The following is a 22,328-nucleotide window of genomic DNA, read 5'->3' as shown; positions in this document are numbered from 1 at the left end:
ATAGTCTTTGTATTACCTACAATAGATGGTGATCGACAAACCTCCAGTTTGGAGAAGCAGCAGGAGTTCTGCCACTTAATAAAAGACTGCCTAAAAAAATTAAATATCAGTTTAAATTTAAGCTACATTTAGAATATTTTCAATTTTTCAAATATCACATTGGCAAAATCGTTTATTTTGCCTCACAGAACGCAGAAGTTTCTGGTCTACTACTGACTCAATTGGTTAGTTTGTTTGTGTTACTGTGTGACTCGGATGTTTTAAAATTTTAGTTTGGGTTCACTGAAGTTACACAATAACTCAAACAAAGTTATCGATCAAGGCAGCAGTAGACCAGCAACTCCTGTGATCTGTGAGGTAAAATGAGGAATTTTGCAGATGGAGTGTGGTTGAGCAAAAGAAAGTGATTTTGTATGATTTATTTAACAGCAATTTCCTGTTGGATAGCTGGTACCCTTGTCTCCTTCTCCAAATTGGGGGCGTGGCTGCATCTACTGTAGGTAATACACTGACAATAGATAAGTACCTTCTAAAACCCCACTTAAAATAATCCAAACTATCCCTTAAAGTGGCCAGTTTAGGGGAAAAAAAACGCTTTCATCTTGTTTCTGGATGAGGAGGAAATTGAAAATGGCATATGAGAGTGTTAAATGCATGTTATGAATGTGTTTTTGAGAAACTGTTGACTGTTATTGCACCACAATGTCTTACAGTGTTGAAGGAGTAATCAAGTTTTTGTTATACTATGAATGGAGGTTAATGTTTACGGGTTCAATTTCAACTTAAATGGTCAAATGGAAAATATCTTTTGTGTTGATGAAATTCAAAAAATGATGCAGCTGCAGTGTTCATAGTCATGAGGAGCACTTTGGGACTGTGAAAGATGTAACATCAAAAACCAAAATAAACAGAATGCATGAAAACTTGTACAAAGATTGTTTTATAAATCTGTTTTTTTTACTAATATGTAATTATATTGGTGTACATTAATAACTTAATAATTAAAGCAATGCACTCAGTGTCTTGTATTTCGTGTTTGTGTGTTGTAACTTCTCTTCTGCACTTCCTCAGAGTCACAGTCTTCCTCATTTTCCTTTGTCTGACTGTTTTAAGCCTCAAGGACCAGAAATTACACGACTGCCTGAAAAACATATGAGGATGATGATGGATGAATGAAATAATGAGTAACATCGATCATGGCCACAAAGTATGGAGCTCCAAAGTGTTCAACACATATTTACTTTTTCTATTCCCAAACCACCTGTTCTGAGAACTGAATTACCTTAATAGAAAGATCCATTTTGTGGTGGTGGTCCATGTCATAATGAGTTTCTTTAAGAAAAGAACATTGTGCTTTTTTTTTTATTAATGCAAAACAGGAAGGTTGATTTTTGCATTAGAAAATCTCTTAGACCCTTAGTATTAAGTCAAACATAAACATGATTAAAGGACACATACAAAAAGAAGTGTTTAGTTCTTTATTTTTGTCACCTTTATTCAACAGCTTCAAATAACAAATAGGCAGCATCATTTTGAACACATCTTACAATAAATCCAAACAGCATAAGTCAAAACATTAAATAAACAACTAAAGAAATAGAAATAATGAATACCTAAATATATAAAGAAAAAATACATATAAATAAAATTAAATTAATTAAATTAACTACAAGTAATATGTAATGCAAATAAATCAGATAGGCTTAAGGCACTTCAATTCTTAATTTTCTTTAAATGATTGAAAGAATATTTTAAAGTCATTTTTAAATGCTATCAATATATATAATGATTTTTAAAAAATCTACATATATATATGTATAAAATTTACCTATAATCAAAATATCATTACATTGTTTTCCATAAAAAAACACCAAACTTAACAATATCACATCTATGTATTATTTAATTTAATTTGTTGTTGTTGTTTGTATTTGGAAGAAGAAAAGGTACAAGGAACATAAAAAACGTAAATCAAATCAAGCAAATTAATGTGCCGAGCAAGTGGCTAAAACAAATGATATTCAGATATGTGCGCACATTCAAGTTTATTTGTATGTAATACGCTGGACTTCCGTACAGTCACGTGATTGGTTGTGTTTCCAGTCATCTGATTGGCTGCTGCGGCTGAGGCAGCGTTTTCAATCTGCTGAACACGGAAGTGAAGCGAGATGCGGCTGTAACTTTTATAATTCAGTCATGAGTTTTTTATAATGTGACAGCGAAGATATGTAGCTTTGAGAACAGGTTAGCCGAGCCACATATCAGCCATGTCTGTGTCTCTTCGACCGCTGAACTCCACCTGACGGACTTCCTTGTTTACTTTGGGACTGTATAATTGAACCTTCACTAAGACACTGACGATGGCTAACGGAGAGTCGGTTTATTCCGTTAACATAGCTGTGCTCTTGGTCAGTTTCCATGTGGTTTTCGGGGCTCAGCAGCCTCACATCGTGTTCGTCCTGGCTGATGACTATGGTTGGTATGATGTCGGTTATCACCGCTCAGAGATCAACACACCGAACCTGGACAAACTGTCAGCTGGAGGAGTCCGACTGGAGAACTACTATGTCCAGCCTCTGTGCACCCCCTCCAGAAACCAGCTCATGACTGGAAGATACCAGGTCAGATACACGTCCTGCTGCATGTTCAACTAAGTACTCATCCCTTCCTGAAATTCATAAGCTATTCTGCTGTGTGTAAACATTAAGCTCCACCTCTATCAGCTGCGTAATGCAAATTGTTTTTATTTATTTTTTTTATTTTTATGGGCAGCATTTTATGTATGTTTGATCCTTTTTATTAATGCAAGTTGTTCTTTTTTAAAAATCTATTTATTGTTATTTCTAATTAATAAAAATAATATTGTTGGTCAAGCTTTATAATGTACACGCATCAATAATTAGTGTTAATATAGTCAGTGGTGGAAAAAGTACTCAGATCTTTTACTTAAGTAAAAAAAAAAAAACAGTGCATAAATACTCTTACAAGTAAAAGTCCTCATTCAATTCAATTTTACCCAAGCAAAACTATAGTATTAGCATAATATACTAGTATTGGCTGTGATAAGCCAATACTGGGGTGATAATATTGATGAACCGATATATCGGTCTGGCTCTAGTAAACGTCACTATAGCTGGGAAAGGTGGAGCTAATTTCAGCTACGTTATATACTGATGGGCAGCTCCAGTTCTAAGTCCAGTTTCCTCTCAGACCACTTGAATTACAATATGATGAAAGATTATTATGAAGTTACTGCTCAGTGAAAAATAAACTGCCTACCGCAGCTTAAAGGAGCCCTGCATCATGAGGACAAGTAAACTTAAGCACATGACTTGAGGTTTTTTACTTTTCCGCGTTTTGAAGAACTTTCCAGGGAAAAAAAATCTAATTTGGACACTGGTGGAAAAGTAGAACAAGAGAACAAAGTTGCCTCATTTCAGGACATTTATTTTGAACCGTTTGTTTGCATCACTGTCGCCACAGAGGCTGCTGCTTCCCTTTTTTGCTGTTCTTACATGTTGCTTTGTGTCGTTTTTAACAGACAGCACATTTATTTCCTAATGTTGTGTGTTTGTTTTGTTGTCCTCAGATCCACACAGGCATGCAGCACCAGATCATCTGGCCCTGTCAGCCATACTGCGTGCCTCTGGATGAGAAACTGCTGCCCCAGCTGATGAAGGAGGTGGGCTACGCCACGCACATGGTGGGCAAGTGGCACCTGGGCATGTACAAGAAGGACTGTCTGCCCACACGCCGCGGCTTTGACACCTACTTTGGTATATAAGATTAATATATTAAATTGAAAATCTATCAAATTAGCTTTTAGTTTTAATAATCAAATCAAAAGGCAGAATTTGAGATTTTGGAGATGTAAATAAATGACAGATGTCAGGACATAAAACCAATGATCCTTTGATGTTTACAAATCCAAACTCCAGAACTGCTTTCTAGCAGCTGCTATGAATCAATTATCAATCAATGATATTGCCAACTATTTTGATAATTTTTAAAGAAAGAAAAAGTTAAAATTCTCTTACTCCATTGTCTTAAATGTGGATATTTTTCTGGTTTCTTTACTCCTATGACAGCAAACTGAATATCTTTGGGTTTTGGACAAAATACGAGAAAATAATCAACAGATTAATCACCAATAAAAATAATTGTTAGCTGCACCCCTTCAAACCACAATAGTTATCGTTTGCACAGCCATTGGTGCAAAAAAGTTTAAACCGAAAAATTGAACTATGTGACATCCCTATTAAGAATAAAGCCTTGGATGTATCTGTCCTGTATCTCAGGATGCAGTTTGATTCATAACTTTCCACGTTTATATCTGGATGAATTCCTTTCCTCTGTCCTCTGTGTGCTGCAGGCTACCTGACAGGCAGCGAGGATTACTACACTCACGTCCGCTGTTCTCCCATCAGCCCTCTGAACCTGACTCGCTGTGCGTTGGACCTGCGGGACGGAGAGACGGTAGCTACCGGATACAAAGGAGCTTATTCCACTGAGCTTCTCAGCGAGAGAGCCATCAGCATCATTAAAAAACACAACTCTGGCAAGGTGACAAACACACTCACACACTCTCACACAGTGTCACAGTGCAGAGCAGTAAAACCTGATCAGATCATCTAATGAATGTTTTCACACGTTGATCTCTTCATCTTTCAGCCGCTCTTCCTCTATGTGGCGTTGCAGTCGGTCCACTCACCATTGCAGGTTCCAGAGCGCTACGTTGCTCCCTACGGCTTCATCAAAGACCACTCTCGCAGGCTGTACGCTGGCATGGTGTCGGCCATGGACGAGGCAGTGGGTAACATCACTCTGGCTCTGCAACAGGAAGGACTGTGGAACAACACGATCCTGGTGTTCTCAACAGGTATGTTTTTATACTGAAACATGCACTTAGTTTGTTTGTGTTATTATGTGCCTTTGGTGAACCTGAACTAACCCTTTAACACAGAAGTCATGCCTAGCTACTTCTCCCAATTGGGGCATGCTGACTTTCATCTACTGTTGGTAATACACTGACTATTGTTGAGTACCTTATTTAACCCTACTTCAAATAAGCTGAACTATCCCTTTTAACGTGTAAACAGATGCTAAGGCACATGCTCACCTCCCTTCATTAGAGCTAACTTCTAACATTTCACTGGAAACCTACATTAGAGCCAGTTTTACATGTGGACAGTATAATCAGGTGAATGCTAATATATTTTCCACCACTTTTATTTTCTCCTTTTATCTGACTCTTTCATACGGCGCCAGAATGGAAACCAAATCAGAAAGTTCTAAGTAAAGAGCAATTACATTTTACATCCACAGACTCAAAACCACATTTTCTTTGTGCATCAAAGCCAGTTTTCCAGGGTTGAGAGGAGTTCAGGTGACAGCCTAGTGACATGTTTATAGAATTAAAGCATCAGAGAGTTAGATAACACGTTTTATATACACAACACGGTCAACAGGGGGGCACAGGAAACAGATATCCTCACATGTTTGGTTTTTCTCAGATCATTTTCCACCGATCCAGGGGTGGTTACTCTGAAAACAGCTTTTGTAATACTCTGGACGTCCACTAGAGAGCAGTGTTCTGTTCCATTTGTGCTAATAGGGTGTTCAGTTTTGTGCCAGAATCACTGGCAAGCAGGATGTGGAGGCTTACAGAGAAGAGGGAATACTTTTATAGGCTCATCTCTTCATGTACACCACTGGAGTCTTGTTAAAACTTAAATACCCTTTATATAAGCAGACCTTTCACAAAAAACATAATATGGCAAAGATGAAGGTGTGCAGCCGCATCATCTAAACATGTGGCTGCTCTCTGGTTTCAACATGTGGAAGCTGTAATGAATTGCAACTGAAGTAGGTAACTCCTTTGAGGGTTATTTTTAGGAGGTTTTTAAAGGGTAATTAGAGAACAGGAACAATGCTGTGAAAGTAAAGTGTGAGGGTTTTTTTATGCCCGTGGTGGGATGCAGTAGGTGGCCTGTTTCATTGTTCCTCCACACATTTGGTTGTGGCTCTGACTTGAAGGATTCAGCCAGCCATATGCCAGGCAGACACTGACTCTGCTGATCTGCAGCTGAGGGGAAAAACTCAAAGTACTTCCTGCTCCTGTGTCAGTGTAATCAGCGGGGTGGTGCAGGTATATTGAGCAGGAATGACCACATGTTTTTCAGTCAGCATTGAGAATACCCAATTCTAAATCCAATCATGGGTTTTTTTGCACCAACGTGGAACCAGCTCTGTTCTATTCAGGTTCCAGCACCTAATTTTGAACCACTCGGAGCATCTCCACCAAAAAGAAATTGGTTCGGAATCAAAAAATAGCAGGTTTTCCTTGGCAACCAGAGCAGGTGCATCGTATTCTACAGGTTGTTGTGCATTCTGCAGTGCCCTCAGTTCATGATGTTGTTGCTCAAAGCACCAAAAAAATACATTTGAAAAACTCAACAGCAATGTCTCTTTCCAAGAATCATGACCCAGTTACTCAAGATAATCTACACACCTTGTTGTGAGCAGTTTCATGAAGGAACTACTTTCTTTTTAGTGGAAAATAAAGTAGTTCCAGTAGATTCTACAGCACAAAGAGAGTAGTTCCTACATGAAACAAAGTCTGTAGATCATCTCGAGTAACTAGCTAAACTTGAAGTAAAAGACACAAGAAAATACACTGAAACATAGTAAAAAAATAAGACAAAACAGTAAAAGAGAGAAGAACAGGAAAACAAGAAAAACATGACAGTAAGAATAAGTGAGGGAGGAGATTACAGAGACATGATGTTGGTTAATCAGTATAAATAAATATAAGGAATGAAACGACGACATCACGTCATTTCAATACAATTAAGTACAAATAAAAAGAATACGTTTAAAATATATTAAAAAGAGATGACATCACATAAAGGCAAGTCTATAAAATGGGTTTTAAAGAAGTGATTTAAAAGATGTCTCTGATTCTGCAGCCTTATCTCCTCGGGTCGTTCCAAAGTCAAGGGGCCCTGATGTAAAAAGCCTTTAGATTTAAGCCTCGACTTTGGAACAGCCAGCAGGACCCCGCCCGAGGATCTAAAGCAGCGTACTGGTTCTTAAGGGGTCAACATTTCAACTATGTAACTTGGGGCCAGACCCAGACAGGCTTTAAAAGTGGTCAGTAAAATCTTAAAATTAATTCTAAAACACACAGGGAGCCAGTGGAGGGAAGCCAGCACTGTGGTGATATGATGTCACCTGTTAAAAATGAGTGAGACAAAGAAGTTACATTACACAAACTAAACAAGCCTTCCAGATGGTGAAAACGCTGATTGGATTAGTGTATCAGTATCAACTGAAACAGAAAGTTTCACCACAAAATAATGATAATAATCAGAAGAAGAATCAAGAAAAAGACCACTAGCATTTGTAAAGTATTGTTTCGGCAGACATCCAAGTTCAGATATCCGATCGGAACAGAAGAAAAGTGGATTGATAGATCTCTCATTTCCACACTGGTCCTTTAGGAAATATACCTACATTTCCAGGCACCACTACAACACTAGGTTACGTAATATCAGTCTTTATAAACACATAAACATCACTTACAGAAAGCAGTTTATCAGTGTTTTTATTAGTCATATCTCTGGCTTTCAGTTTAAACTTTCCTCATGATCCGCCTGTTATCACTGACCCACGTGTGTCAGACCTAACAGGAAATCAATGAGCCCTGACCCTGAAATTCCTTCATGATGAAATTTTCTGCAAACTGACGGCCTCACTGGGGCTTTACTGTAAGCAAAACGAGCGGGAGAGGTGAAACTGGGGGGAGAGAACTGGGGGAAATGGAGAGAACTGGCCAGTGGAGAGCCAGAAGAGCAGCAGCTTGAAAAGGCATTAAGGAGCAGACGGTCTTTTCCAGAACAGCTCGGGAATCGGGACAGGCTACTTCCTGGACTTGCACGACACTCTGCTGCTGAAAGGGGAGCCCTGCCTAGATGTGATTGGTCAAGTGTGTTTATACTGGACAGACGTATTGAGATGATGACAGTGAGTCTAACTGCCCGTGTGTGTGTGTGTGTGTGTGTGTGTGTGTGTGTGTGTGTGTGTGCACACACTTGTAATGGTTGGATGTTATGCAGGAGTCCAACAGGGGAGACAAATGGATGAGCATTGATCTGTTGTTTTAACGTCTTAGATCACTTGTTTTTGTCCACACTCATAGTTTGACTCTGTGGGTGGCTGAAATATCTCTACATTTACTCGATGGATTGCAGTGCGCTCTTATAAATAAGGGTTCCAAAAGGGTTCTTCCTGAAAGGCTGAGGTTCTACTCAGAGCAATTTGCTTTTTTAAGGGTTCGTTGTAAGACTAAGAACCTTTTGCATAGGGATTGTTGAAGTCCTTGAAGAACTCTTTTGACAAGGTTTCTTTTTTATTATAATACAAAAAGGTTCTCGGTAGAACCTCCTGAGTGCGCTCTAAGTAAAACCTTTTGAATGTGAAAAGGTTCTCAGTAGAAGCCCCTTAGTGGGTTTGAGATAAAATCCCTGGAGTATGAAAAGGTTCTTTGTGGAACCACCTGGGTGGGTTCAAGACAAAACCTCTAGTATATGACAAAAGGTTCCTAGGAGAACCCCCTGAGTGTACTCTAGATAAATCCCTTTGAATGCAAAAAGGTTCTCCATGGTGGTTCAGTGTTGGTGGAAAAGACCTGTCAGTGTGTTCTAAAGAAAACCTGTGGAATATAAATAGGTCTCAGTAGAACCCCCTGGGTGGGTTTTAGATTAAACCCATGGAATATAAAAAGGCTCTCTGTGGAACCCCCTGAGTGTGTTCTAGATAAACCCCTTGGAACATAAAAAGGTTCTTAGCAGAACCCCCATGGTGGGTTTGAGATAAGAGCCTTGGAATATAAAAAGGTTCTCTGTGGAACCCCCTGAGTGTGTTCATGACTTGAAAAGGTTGGGAAAACTTATTTATAAGACTTAGGCTTGTTTAGCCTTCACTACACTTGTCTTTATAATTACTGATTCAAATCTCTTGTCTATCTTTGTCTCTTTTCTCTCTGTGTCATTTTTGTCCCTCGGGTTGTTGACAGATAACGGAGGTCAGACGCTCTGCGGTGGCAGCAACTGGCCACTGCGAGGGAGGAAGTGGTCACTGTGGGAAGGAGGGATCCGGGGAGTCGGATTTGTCGCCAGCCCGCTGCTGAAGCGGCCCGGGACCGTCAGCCACGAGCTCATCCACATCTCCGATTGGCTGCCGACACTTGTCGGCCTGGCAGGAGGGAGCACCAACGGCACAAAGCCACTGGATGGATTCAATGTGTGGGACACAATCAGGTGAGCTGGGCTGTCGTCCTGTTTTCACACCTCTGGGACTTGAATTCTTGGCTGAGAGTGTTTCTTGGGTGGTAGTTCAGCCTGTGGCCTGAGTTTACAGCGTGAGCGATACCAGCTCTTCAGTTTTTGACAGCCTGCCCTCTCTTTGTGCCTCTTTCCTATCCTTCCCCCATGTGCTCTCGCTCCAACTCCCTCTGCCTGTCTCCCTGACCCAGCGTCTTTTTCTTGTAGGAGCCCCTGCTCCTTCAATAAGCCCTTTGTTACTGTGGCAATGGGAGCTCAAAGAGAAGGAAATTCCATCAGTCATTCTCACACAAATCTGTAGTCCTTCCATCCTTTTCTTTTTTTTACCCTTATCCTCTCTTCATCCCCACCTCGGCCACTAAGACCTATGAAAGCCTGCTATTGGACAAGCTAATTAGTTTAGCTCCCAATGCCTTCATGTGGCAACATACCTGAGATGTTTTCATTCTTTTATACCTAATATATTGAATTATGCGTAGTTAAATTTTTGTCTTTTGGAAAACTTTTGAAAACTTAACTAGGTATAAAATGTGTAAATTGAGATTTCAAATTAAGCAGAGCTCTGTTGCACAGTTGAAAACTAATCTCATCTAGTATCTAGTAAATTTTTAGTGATTTAACCGAAATTAAATATATAATAGAGTTTGGTAATATAGAGATACTTGCTCACTCAAATTAAAACAAACAAATAAATAATAAATTAAGCGCAGTCAGGATGTAGAAAGTATAAAAGTGGGGGCATATTGTTATATTGTTTGCTAGCTAGCTAAAACATGAAGAAAAACAAACAAAAGACTGATATGTTTGTTACATTGTTTGCCAGCTAGCTAAAAAGTAAAGAAAACAAAAAACATATTGTTTGCTTGCTAGCCAAAATGATAACAACATGTTACATGTTTGCTAACTAGTTAAAAAGTTAACAGAATTATAACTAGATTGCTAAATAGCCCAAAAAAAGTTTTTTAAAAAGTCATATTGTTTGCTAGCTAGCTAAAACATTAACAAAATGTTACATTACTTGCTAAGCTAGTCAGAAACCAAAAAAAGTTACATTGTTTGCTAGCTAGCTAAAAAGATAGTTAGCTTAGTTAACCTACTCATGGTGGTTTGGCAGAGAAGTTCTAATTTCTCCTTTCAGAAAAGTTATTGGGTATATTATCAGCTGGAGTTAAATAAAGCAGAGATGAATCATAAACCTCAATTTTAAATTTGACTTTAAAGTTTTGGTGCTGCAGAGCTAAATTTAATCTCTGTTTAGAGTAAAAACTAAAGTGATGTTTAAATGGGATCTTTCTTAATTTTAAGTTAGTTTAAAAGTTTAGAGCACCATAATTTAAAGTTAAATCATGATTTAATTGGGTTTAAAAATGAATCCTTGTTGGTGTAACCCAGCCTTAGTGATCTAATCAAAAGACAGAAGTTATGCAACTGTTGTCAGACCACAGCTGAACTTTCCATGTTAGTTTGTGAGCAGGTCATCAGTCGAGCTGTCACTGAGTGTTGTTTGACTGACACATTATATTTGTAAACTAAATGTGGACACAGTGAAGAAGGTGAAATTGAGGGCTGTAGCAGAAAATCAAGGCTTAGCCCGGACCGCAAACTACTACTCACAGCCTCCACTTGACTCGATTGGCTGACGCACATCAGCTGACCGCTGGCTGCTGGCGTTGCCGTGTGAGCAACACAACAACACTGGGCACCAGACTGCTGTTTGTTTTCTCTGCTTTACAGTTTCATCTTGTTTGTAATTGGCCCTCCTGGTGCAGAAAACTGCGGCCGGTGAAATTAAAACTCTAAACGAAGGTTCAGAACAGTAGGCAGCAGCAGCAGAGAGTGAGAGTTATTTTAGTTGTGTTATCAGACACTGTGGTCAGTAAGAGCAGTGTGTTTTCTCTGTGGTGGAGTGCGGTCAGAGCATATGACTGCCTGGTGAACAACGGCCAGCTGGTTTAGATTTACAGATCCCAGTGGGTTTTACAGTGCATGAGTCAGCCGGCGTGGTGTGTGTGTTGGTTGTGTATCCATACGTATGTTTAAGAGTTACACTGCTTTTTATCTTACAGCAAAGGGTTCGCCTCACCCCGACTGGAGCTGCTGCACAACATCGACCCTCTGTACAACGACATCGCTCCATGTAAGTTCACACGTTTCACTGAATATGAAAGAGGCTTCTCAGAACACCAGAACACGTAATATTAGCACCTGATACCTGCAGCAGGGTTTCATCATTAAAGTCGGGTTCCCACACTGCGTAAGTAAGTGTGTATGTGCAGTTTATGTACGTATGCTTCCATTCAGACCTGTTAAAGACAGAATTTGGACATGACTTTTGAAATATGATCTTGTGAAACATGAACATTGGCTGCAGAGATCACTTCACTTCACTGCACAAAACTCAAGCCAACTGGCTGAGATCATTTCACTTTTTTTATGCAGATCTGGAAACTAAGTTTACATCCAGTTTATTTTCGTAACAATGCAGCTACGTGTCTCGAGGACGTGTCTGCAGGAAGTTTCGTGAAAACATGCAAAACTGCACTGGAAGGGAGGAAAATCATCACAGTTGTCGTTTCATCAGAGTTGGTTATCCAGGATAACCTCATCAGATTATATCTGATGAAGGTTGTTGCACTGAAACATCAATCAATATTTTATTGGAAATGTAGAGGACAGTGGGCAGGAGTCTTTTTGCTTTTTTTTTTAAGTCAGCCCATGATCGTCTCCTCTGTACCTGTCTGTCTATAAATGTCTAGAAATATATTGCCTACCCTAGCTTTAAGTAACGCCTCACAGTTGAGTGCATGGTCTGTAGACTCTATTTTATTTAGTTTATTAATTTATTTTATATCCCCTTAATGACCTTTCACCAGTTTGGTATCATCCATCATCGTTTATCTATAAATTACACACTGGACAGTTCACCAGTCTGTTACAGGACTTACAAATACAGACAAACAACTATTTGCAACAGTTAAACCAACAGGCATGTCTTTGCCAGGAAACCGGCGCACACACATGACGAACATGTTGAAACCATTTTAGCCATTTTTCATGTGGCAGTGAAGCAACAGTTTGATAAAGCATGTTGAGGTGATGGAAACCTCATGTTATCTCTGTGTGAGCGTGTCATGTCTATCATGTGTGTATTCTTTTGTTTTTAATATTGTAATTCTACTGATTTCTCTTTTTCCCCCAACATGGCCACAAATATCAAGGCCTCAGTGTTTTAGCAGGACAGTGTTCACAAATACTAAACATCGTGAATCCAGTTTACTCAAGTCGAAGCAGACCGGGGACTAAGAATAGCAGGTTACATAACATTTTACTAAACTCACATTAGTTTATTAGAAATCCACATTATGTTTGTTATGAGTGTTTGAGATTTGTTTGAGTGGTTTCAGAGTTTATGATGAATCTTAACAGGAGGTGAGTCTGTTCGTGGCTGATTATTATCAGTGGATGTTCTTTATGAAATGTATACGTTACTTTAATTTCGCAAATCATTATAACTTGCAAAGCTCAATTTTTGTTAACTTGAAGGTTATCTGAATTATTTAAGAAAACATTCTGTTAATTATCTTTATTTTTCCTCACATTTTCTCCATGTCTTTGTGATTATTGTTCCTCATAAAATGGTGTTTGTTATTCTGTTTTCATCTGAGGAATGCTGAAGGTTGAAATTCTAATCAGTCACTGTTGAGGCTGTGATCAGTCAACACGGTGTTGAAATCTGAGACAGTTGACGTTTGAAGGCAGGGCGTGTGTGTGTGTGTGTGTGTGTGTGTGTGCTTACAGTTTAAGCTCTGTGATTGTAGGGAGGTTTCCAGGAAACGGGTCTTGTGATCGCCTCTTTTCCCGCTGTCAGATGCAGCGGAGTGGTCTCATTCATGTCTAAACCGCTCGATATTAGGTGGTCCTGGTCTGACTGAGGACACTATTTCTGACTCTGTGGATGAGGCTGCACCTCAGTTACACCTTCAAAAATAGCAGAAGTACAGGAGGAGAACATTTTTGCACTGAAATGTTTCACAGATGTGCCATGATGGACACATAATGGGTTATGAGAATAGATGCACAGCCTTTGATCGACCACAGGAGTGTAACATTCATCTTCTAGAAGTACAGTTGGTTTCTTCTCTGTGGTCAGGACGCTAGAGGAGGTCAAGTCAAGGATCCCACAAGATGTACTGGGGACCCCCTCATATATGTCCAGTGGAATAATATGCCATCAGCTATATTTTTACACTTTTTACTTAGAACATCACAATAAAAATGTGTTAGATATTAGACATGTTTTAAAAAATATTTGCGCCGTGTCAACAGAGAACACCTCACCGTCTATGATGTCTTGATATTGGACAAGCTAATAAGTTTAGCTATTAATGCTTTCATGTGGCAACACATCTGAGATGTTTTAATACTTTTAAAACTAATATATTAAATTACGCATAGTTTAATTTTTGTGTTTTGGAAAACCTTTGGACTGGGTTACACCAATTAAAATACATTTATTCTAAGACTGGTTCTAATTGAAGTTCAGTAAATCTTGTTTTAAAATGAGTAATAAGAAAAATACAGCAGAGCTGAAAACTAATCACAGTTCAGTAAATCCAAGTTTAGTGATTTAAACCAGAATGACATAGAATTTAATCAATGTTGAGATGCTGGCTTGCCCATATTAAAATAAATAAATAAATGAAAAATATAATTGAGTGCTGCCGGAACCTAATAGGACTATAAAGTTAACAAAATTTTACATGTTTAGTAGCTGGCTAAAAAAGTAAAACAAACAAACAAACAAAACTAAAACAACAACTAAAAACTAAACAACAACAACAAACATAATATTGTTTGCTAACTAGCTAAAAAATAAAAAGCAAAAAATGTTGCACTGTCATTGCCTGGCTTGCTCACTCACTAAAATGTTAACGAGACATTATATTGTTTGCTAGCTAGCTAAAAAGTAAAATAAAACAAAAACTGGAATGTTGTTTGTTAATTGTGCAGGTAGCGTATAGATGGGTTGTTCAGAACGTTTTTGCTGAAAGCAGCTGACTGCTGCATCTGTAAAGAAGGTTCAGAGGCTGGTGAGACCAAGCAGTGGTCCGTAAAAATAAAACGGTGAGTACAAGCAACCCCTTTGACAATGTGCTAATTAATGTCAGTGAAATTAAATTAGAAGTAAACAACATAATCAAGAACTACTGGGGGAAAAAACCCAAATATCCTCTGTTTAAATGCTTTAGCCTCTGTGTAGTCCAGTGTAGTGTAGTCAAAGTCATTTTTGAGACTCGACTGTTTATACAATTTAAAGCAGTTGAGCTCAAATTATCCTCAACGTTAACTACTGGTCATTATCATCTAAGTCATTTGAATGATAACAACACAACACTGCTGCTTTACAAGTTTTCCTGTTTTATGTTTGAATCTTTATTGTCGACCACCACAGTGACAACCAGCTCCTCCTGACACATTCCAGGCTGAGATTCTTCTTTCATTTCTTCTTTCCTATTAAACTCAGCCTCTCTTTGAGACCCTGCTCTCCTCGCCTCTTTCACTCTTCTCTCTTCATGCTCCTTCTTTCGGTTTCTCTATTTAACTCATGAAAGGGCCTTGTCCCTCTTTTTTACATACTTTCTCCTTTCAAGTTGCTTTTCAAAATCCCTCCTCTGTGTGAGAAGAGGGATCCCGACTAAATGGGTCACAGAGGGGTCCCTGAACTTCTCGCTTGTTGAGAGGGAGAGAAAGAGAAACCCTGGACATGGCCCAAGCCTTAAATCACCCCCAAATTTCCCCTCCATACCACTCTGCTCTCTCAGGGTCTCTTCCCACTCTTCCTCCCCGTCCCCTCCTGCCTTTTTCTTGAGCCCAGTCTTGGATTCTCCTGCTGTGGATCCAGATGAGCAGGGCCTTCTTTGAGGCTTTCTCGTCCTGTGGAAGAAGAGCTAGAGCCTATGGCAATCAAACCACACTTCTATCTGTAATTATACAACCCCCACTTCCAAAAAAAGTTGGGATGTTATTGTAAAACGTAAAAACAGAATCCAGTGATTTGCAAAAACATTTGGACCTTTATTCAGTTGAATACAGTAAAAAGACAAGATATTTACTGTTTAGCACTGTGATATATCACCAAGTGTTTGGGGTCAAAAGTCACAGGCCCTCAATGTTGTTTTTCAGCCTTGTCCCTTACTTGCAGAGATTTCTCTGAATCTTTTAATGATCTTATGGATTGCAGATAGTGAAATCCATATCCAGTCCCTAAATTCCTGCAGATTTGTGTTGAGAAATGCTGCTGGACTATTTGCTCACACAGTTTTTCACAAAGTGATGAACATCACCCCATCCATGCTTTGGAACAACTGAATCTTTCAAGGATGCCCCTTTAATACCCAGTCATGATACTGTCATGTTACCAATTAACCTGTTTACCTGTCGAATGCTTCAAACAGGTGTTTTTTTGAGCATTCCACAGTTTTCCCAGTCTTTTGTTGTCCCTGTCACAGTTTCTTTGAAACATGTTGCAGTCACTTGTATTTTAGAAATCCATAATTCTGTACTTGCACTATGTAGTACACATGACGTATATCCGTTTTACGAGCTGCATGTCTGTTTACTTCCTGTTAGCGGTATAGAAATTTTACCTAAGCCTTAAGTTCTATCCTTAAGTTAGTTACTTCTTTTTTTTACAGTTAGCTTGGTTAATCGTTTTTCAATAGCGCTTAAGGTTTGTTTTACATATGTTTTTGAGCATTTTGATAATCACTTCAGTCTTAGATAACCATTAGCAAAATTAGCTATCTAGCTATCATCACCATCTTCATCCAGACTAAACTAAAAATAAAACTCACCAAAAACGGCAAACTAAACTTATCAGCCAAACTTTTTTCTCAGGAGGCCATAGTAATGACCTGCCCTCATCTGCTCTGATATTCCTACCTTAATCAATCATTCCTCATGCTTAAATATAACCAACCCAACCAGCAAAGGTAACGAGTACTAGCCAATCAGAGGCAGAGTAGGGCGGGTCATGACTTTGCTCTCCTGCTGGATGAAATAGCCCTGGGTGAAATAGCCATACGTTAGTGCCTAATAAATGTATTTTTCAAAATAAAGCTGCACATTTTAGAGTGGCCTTTTATTGTGACCAGTCCAAAACACACCTGAGACATAATCCTGCTGTTAAATCAGTATGCCACACCTGTCAAGTGGATGGATTATCCGGTCAAAGGAGAAGTGCTGTGAGAAATTAAACTTCTATGTGCACAGAAGAAGTCTTGGATCTTTATTTGAAGTCTTGAAAACTATTTTTGTTGAGTCTAATTGTCAATATCTGAAATTAAAAACCCAAAACACATGAATGGTGTATGTGATGTAATTTATCCTAGAAAGAATGATGCTGAAATGTCCTTATCGACTCGGAATAAATGAGTTACAGATATCTACAATTCATATCCTGTCTAGCTAATATGTTAAACCAGCTTGTTATAAGAGCCCCTCAAAATAAATCAAACCCTGATGTTCGCAGACCCCAAATCATTTATCAGCCCACCTGTTTACATAACCGTGTCAACACCTGAACCTGGACTGACGTCAGCACAGTTTACTGTTGGATCTGAGCTCTGTGAGTCTGTTGTTTACAAAAATCTGTGACAAGTTTGGTTCAGGCATCCCTCTGCATTGAGCAACCCAGTGTAATGCATGTGAGAACAATTAAAATACCCACATCGTGTCATTTACGCAATGATCAGTGAAGAACTCGATGTCACAGCTTTTATCATGTGGTTGCAAAAACGCTGAGATCGGAAATGTTTTAATTCTCCAGTCATGTCGTAGTGGTTGAATCGACCCTATAAAACCAGCTCCAATGGGAACGTGGGATTTCTGTGGGTGGGGATGTGTCCATATGCTAAGAATGTGAGGAAATACTTGTTTTTGACAGCGTTAGGACGTTGAAATTGCTTGCAAATCTGTCTAATCAGGACCATATTGTCCGGGTCAACCACGGCATGAACCTGAGAACACTCTCAAGGCCACATCTCCACTTTGAGAAAAAGTGTGCTCACTTCTGGGAGATATTTTCCGTAAGAACAGAAATAGCTCATGGCAGGAGGCTGCAGAAATTTCTGGACACCCTCAGAACAAGGATAAATTATTTACTTTTGCCTTATGAAACTGGTAAAACGGTGCCAGTTGGTAACTGTGACTCTTGTTCCTCATTTGCTTACAAATCTGCCCAACTGCAGTAATGGCAAATTATTCATTGTGCTTGGCAGAAATGGAAGACGGGTGCTGAGTCGACCACATTACCACCATATTTGTGAAATTCCTGCAGCTCCAAAGTTCCATCTGTTTGAGGAAAATTCATATATACAACAATATCTGTTCTTAAAGGGATAGTTTGGATCATTTAAAGTGGGATTGTATGAGGTTGTTATCCATAGTCGGTGTATTACCTAAAGTAGATAGCTGTCGGCGCAGTCCCCTGTTTGAAAAAGCAGCAGGAGTACCAGTGTAGGAAGCTAAGAAATATACTGCTGTGGACAGGGTCAGCAACAAAAGTAATATTCACCACTTTACTTTGCTGTCAGACAGCCTTTTCCAGCGGGAACCCACCATTAAGACTTTTTTTTGGGAATTTTTCTATAGTGGTTTCCTCGTCAGAAAAGTCTGTCTGACAGCAAGGTAAAGCTAAGTGACTGATATTACCTTTTGTTGCTGACCCTGTCCACAGCAGCACATTGCTTAGCGATCATGCCGGCACCCCTCTCTGCTTCTCCAAACTGGCGGCATTTATTTAAGACACATATCGTTCGGAAAAGGCCGTCTGATGGTAAGGTAAAGCTGGGTGAATTGGCCGTGATCTACTCTTGGAATACACTGACTACCAGTAAGTACCTCATATAACCCCACTTCTAAAAATCCCAACTATCCCTTTAACGGGAAGGATTGTTTTGAACCACTCAATTCCTGCTGTTTCACTGTTGATCTAAGAGCCCAAAAAGAACTCCTTCTTATTGGTATATTTATTTTCACACCTTCACTTGATACTGACTGTGATTCTCAGGTATGCACCGACATTTGGTGCCAGTCCACCTTCTCGTATGGTTTACACAGACATCCACAGAGGGCTTTTTGTGTCCGCTGGTAGTCTAATATCATTTTAATCAGCAGTTTCTAGTTGTTTTTAAGAAGAAAATGGATGACCTCCATGATCAGCTCTGTCCTCTGCTCTCTGCAGGTCCTGGCACCAGGCGTCAGTTAACTTTGGCTCAGGTGGTCAGCGGAGGCTCCCGGGCCAACTCCGGCTTCAATGTGTCCATTCACGCCGCCATTCGATCCTCAAACTGGAAGCTGCTGACGGGCTACCCGGGTCAGTATCTTCTGTCACCCGTAATGACATGTTTAGTCTAAGAGGGGGAGCAGAAAATCAAGCACAGACGCGCGTTTACTTCTTATCTCTGATAATCAGTGGTGGAGGAAGTATAGACATCAAATCCTGAATTCAATGTCCTGCTTAAACAGTTTAAATACAGACATATTATCAGCCTGACTGTACATAAAGCATCGAAAATTAAAGTACTCATGGAGTCCTTGGTGGTGGTGTCAGAGAAGAAGATGCTGAGGAAACTTCTTATGGACAACACCTCTCATCTCTGGTACCTAGAACCTCTTTTTTTGGTACTTAAAAACTGAAATTAGTTTTTCATTATTGCCGAGAAAGTTCAAACTTAATCACTGGGGATTTAAATTCTAACATTATGTTATTTATTTCATTTGACACCACACAAAATAAACCTCCTTCCTATCTCCTTCTCTCCTCCCAAACCCGTCCCTACAACCTCCAGCCTGTCAGCAATTTTATTGTATTTAACTCATACTAAAAACTAAAACTAGGTGGGCAAAAACATTTAGGTAACTGCAATAAAAAAACAACAACTAAACTTAAAAAAAATAAAACAAGCAAAACTATCAGAAACAACATAGTGTGTAAACTAAAAGAGAATGAAATCTAAAGGGAATGTTTTTGGTCAAATCAGTCAACACAAAAAGCAGGAGGAGGCACTGGTGCAAATGTTTACTGGGATGTCGACATGATTGTGAATTAACTTTGTGTTTGTGTTGTGATACATATTCTGAACTTTTTAAATCTGCCACCCCACGGTATAATCATTTACCAAACTTAAAGTAATACTGAAACTAGTCAAATCTAAACTAAAACTAAAAAGGTTAACTAAACTGAAAAAAGCAAACTCAATCTGGAAACTAACTGAAATCAAAGCTGAACTAAAAACAAAAGTTAAAAATGAGAGCTTTAGAAAATTATAATGACTTCACCAGGTCACCAGAGGATGAAAATGTGATATTCTTTCTCTTATGTTATTGTTGTTTTTACTCCTGCCGTGCTCGCATACTACAATATTTCACTGTAAATAGTCTACAATTCATGTACTATTGGTTTGTTACTAAGGTTTCCGATATAATAATAACACAGAGTTACTGTTTTAGTCTTCTGAATGACACGCTCAGAGGCAGCAGTGGCTGAGTGTTGACTAAAAGTTAGTGAAAATGCTAATCCAGCATCAACCAAGACAGTAAAAAAGGCCCACTTATCTCCAATAACAACTTATCCAAAGTTTTTTAGAGTTTAAAGTTTTGTTGTCCTTCGAGGGTTAATTTAAAACTTAGGTGCAACACTTGAGTAAATGTATTTAATTACATCCCACTGCTGCTAAAGTCCTTCATCTTATTTCCTCCAGGTTGTGACATTTGGTTCCCGCGTCCTGGCGACAACAGCTCAGAGTCCAGGCCGTCACAGGCGGAGTCACTGAAGCCCGTAATGCTGTTTGACATCGAGAAAGATCCAGAGGAGAGGAACGAAGTGTCCGCTCAGTTCCCCACGGTGGTCGAGTATCTCCTCACTCGCCTCCAGCACCACCAGAAAACCGCTCTGCCGATAAACTTCCCCGCTGAAGACCCCAAATGTGACCCGGGCCCCACTGGAGCCTGGGGACCCTGGGCTTAGACGATGATGACGCTTTGTTTACCGTGTTCACTGTGAATCACAACAGCTGGAATCTTTTTTTATTGAGAAGAATGACGTTTTAAAAATTCCATCACACAGTAATTTCAGTCTAAATTCAATCATGAAGGTTTTTAAAATAAAACATTCATTAATGTTGTTACAAAGATAGATTTTTCTACATTTTTCAGCAACCAATGGAGAAACTCAGTCATTAATTGACTGACGGATGCTTTTGCTGTTATTGATCTCTGTGTCCGAGCTCTGAGATGTTTTCAGAGGCGTAGTTGAAGTGATTACATAAAGCTACACATGTTGCTGATTTGTAAAGGCCACCTCACCTGCTGTTTCAGGTATTTGCACTTCATTTATCTACTGTTGAGAAGCAGCAGGCTCCTTGTATGTGTCAAACATAAAGTCGTATAGAAATAACAGCCTGTTTTGAACCATTTTACCAACCAAGCTATGGTGTCTTTTTTATTATTTTTTAAAGGTTTTTAGGATTGTAAAGGAGAGAGCAACATGTTTGAGAGTAAATGCTTGCAATTTTGACTTTTTAGCCAGATTTTGAGATCTGAAGCTGCATTAATTAATATATTTTTTAAAGCAACAATGGATAAAAAGACTCCATATAATGGGAGAGAAGTTACTTTTCGTGACAGACCCTCAGAATTATAAAGGGACTCCCCTTAGGGCTGTAAAATTTTAAAATGCCTGGTTTTACAGTAGCTTTGCTGATTTTTGTTCACTCTGAAAGCTTCGAACAGTGTCGTTTTTACTTACTTTTTACCTGTAATTTGAGAAATGTTGTGACAAGGCTGCAATTTTTTTACCTGTTTGAAAACTTGCATGTGTCACCCAGTGCAACATCAAACGTTTTGCTGCTGATTAGTTGTATGCCATCTTTTGTTGTTCATTCATGCCAGTGGTATCTTGGTCTGCTCCTGTTGATATCTGCCCTTGGAAGTCAAAAATTAACTGAGATTCCAGACTCTACATGTCTGCTTTGTGCCTAAAACAATCACGTTTTCCTGGGATGAGACTATCGTTTAAATACAACATTTCTACAGTTCCCTCTGCTCTTTTTTTCTTTGCTGGAACAAGTTAAACACAAGTCTTGTGCACAGTTTGTGAAATTTTATCATCACTGAGAATGAGTAACCAGCTGCTGGATAGCAGGTGAAAAAAAATTAAAAAATTTTCCTTTGTAAGATTTCTGTGGGGAACTTCATGTAACCGAATCACAGACTATTACAAGAGCTGAGATCACAGATGGAGGTGGTGGAGACCAAATGAGAACAAATACTTGACTTCTATTCATCAGGTGGCTGAAAACACAACTGCTAATGTTGTTCTGTATCTGCTGGAACTGTTTGCTAACATGTTAGCATATCAGTGTTGTGTTTACAGCTAGATTTATTGCCAAATAATTAATTATTGCAGGTTAAACATGTTTTAAAATGACAAGCTTTAAATGAACTCTCCTCCTCTATTTTTTTTTATTAACAGAACACACCACTTATCCTAAGTGCCTATTGATCATGTGTTACCAGTTTTACTTGTTCTGGAAAACAAATTGTACATAATAAAGAGGTTAAAATGCTGTGAAACTGTAAAACGGACTAAGAACTTGTGATTCTGGACTCAGTTTGTTTAATATTACAAGTACAACTTCTTTTAGGTGACTTATTTCTCTTCCAGTTGAATCAGAGTTAATGAGTAGGTGCTAAATGTGTGAGCAGTGTATTTCTGCTCAGAGGTTGAAAATGTGAGGAATCTCTTGTGCACTTCAGGTATCCCAGATGTTATGGCTTCTGCAACCATTCCCACATGCCTTTCATTCATTCATTTCAAAGTACTGTTCTCACGGAGGTGCTTTAGACAGAGTTACGGGGATATATCCTCTAAGTTTCTGTAGAGAATGATTTCGTCCCACATATTTGATCAGTTAAAGTCAC

At 39.0% G+C, this 22,328-nt stretch overlaps 1 protein-coding gene across 1 annotated transcript; it reads left to right on the top strand.

Moving 5' to 3' along the window:
• The first annotated feature begins 2,131 nt into the window (after window positions 1-2,131).
• arsb (arylsulfatase B) lies at window positions 2,132-20,813 on the top strand. Its single transcript, XM_084746303.1, has 8 exons — window positions 2,132-2,621; window positions 3,590-3,776; window positions 4,373-4,563; window positions 4,672-4,879; window positions 9,077-9,320; window positions 11,411-11,481; window positions 18,589-18,720; window positions 20,108-20,813. Exons 1-8 carry the CDS (start codon window positions 2,361-2,363, stop codon window positions 20,371-20,373), a joined length of 1,560 nt encoding a protein of 519 aa, XP_084602429.1. The 5' UTR covers window positions 2,132-2,360; the 3' UTR covers window positions 20,374-20,813.
• Window positions 20,814-22,328: the final 1,515 nt, after the last annotated feature.

This window comes from Lutjanus erythropterus, chromosome 20 (genome assembly GCF_056507025.1).
Source record: "Lutjanus erythropterus isolate fLutEry1 chromosome 20, fLutEry1.hap2, whole genome shotgun sequence".
NCBI lineage: Eukaryota > Metazoa > Chordata > Actinopteri > Lutjaniformes > Lutjanidae > Lutjanus > Lutjanus erythropterus.
Note: the sequence above shows the minus strand (reverse complement) of the source record. Positions and strands in the feature narration are given on the sequence as shown.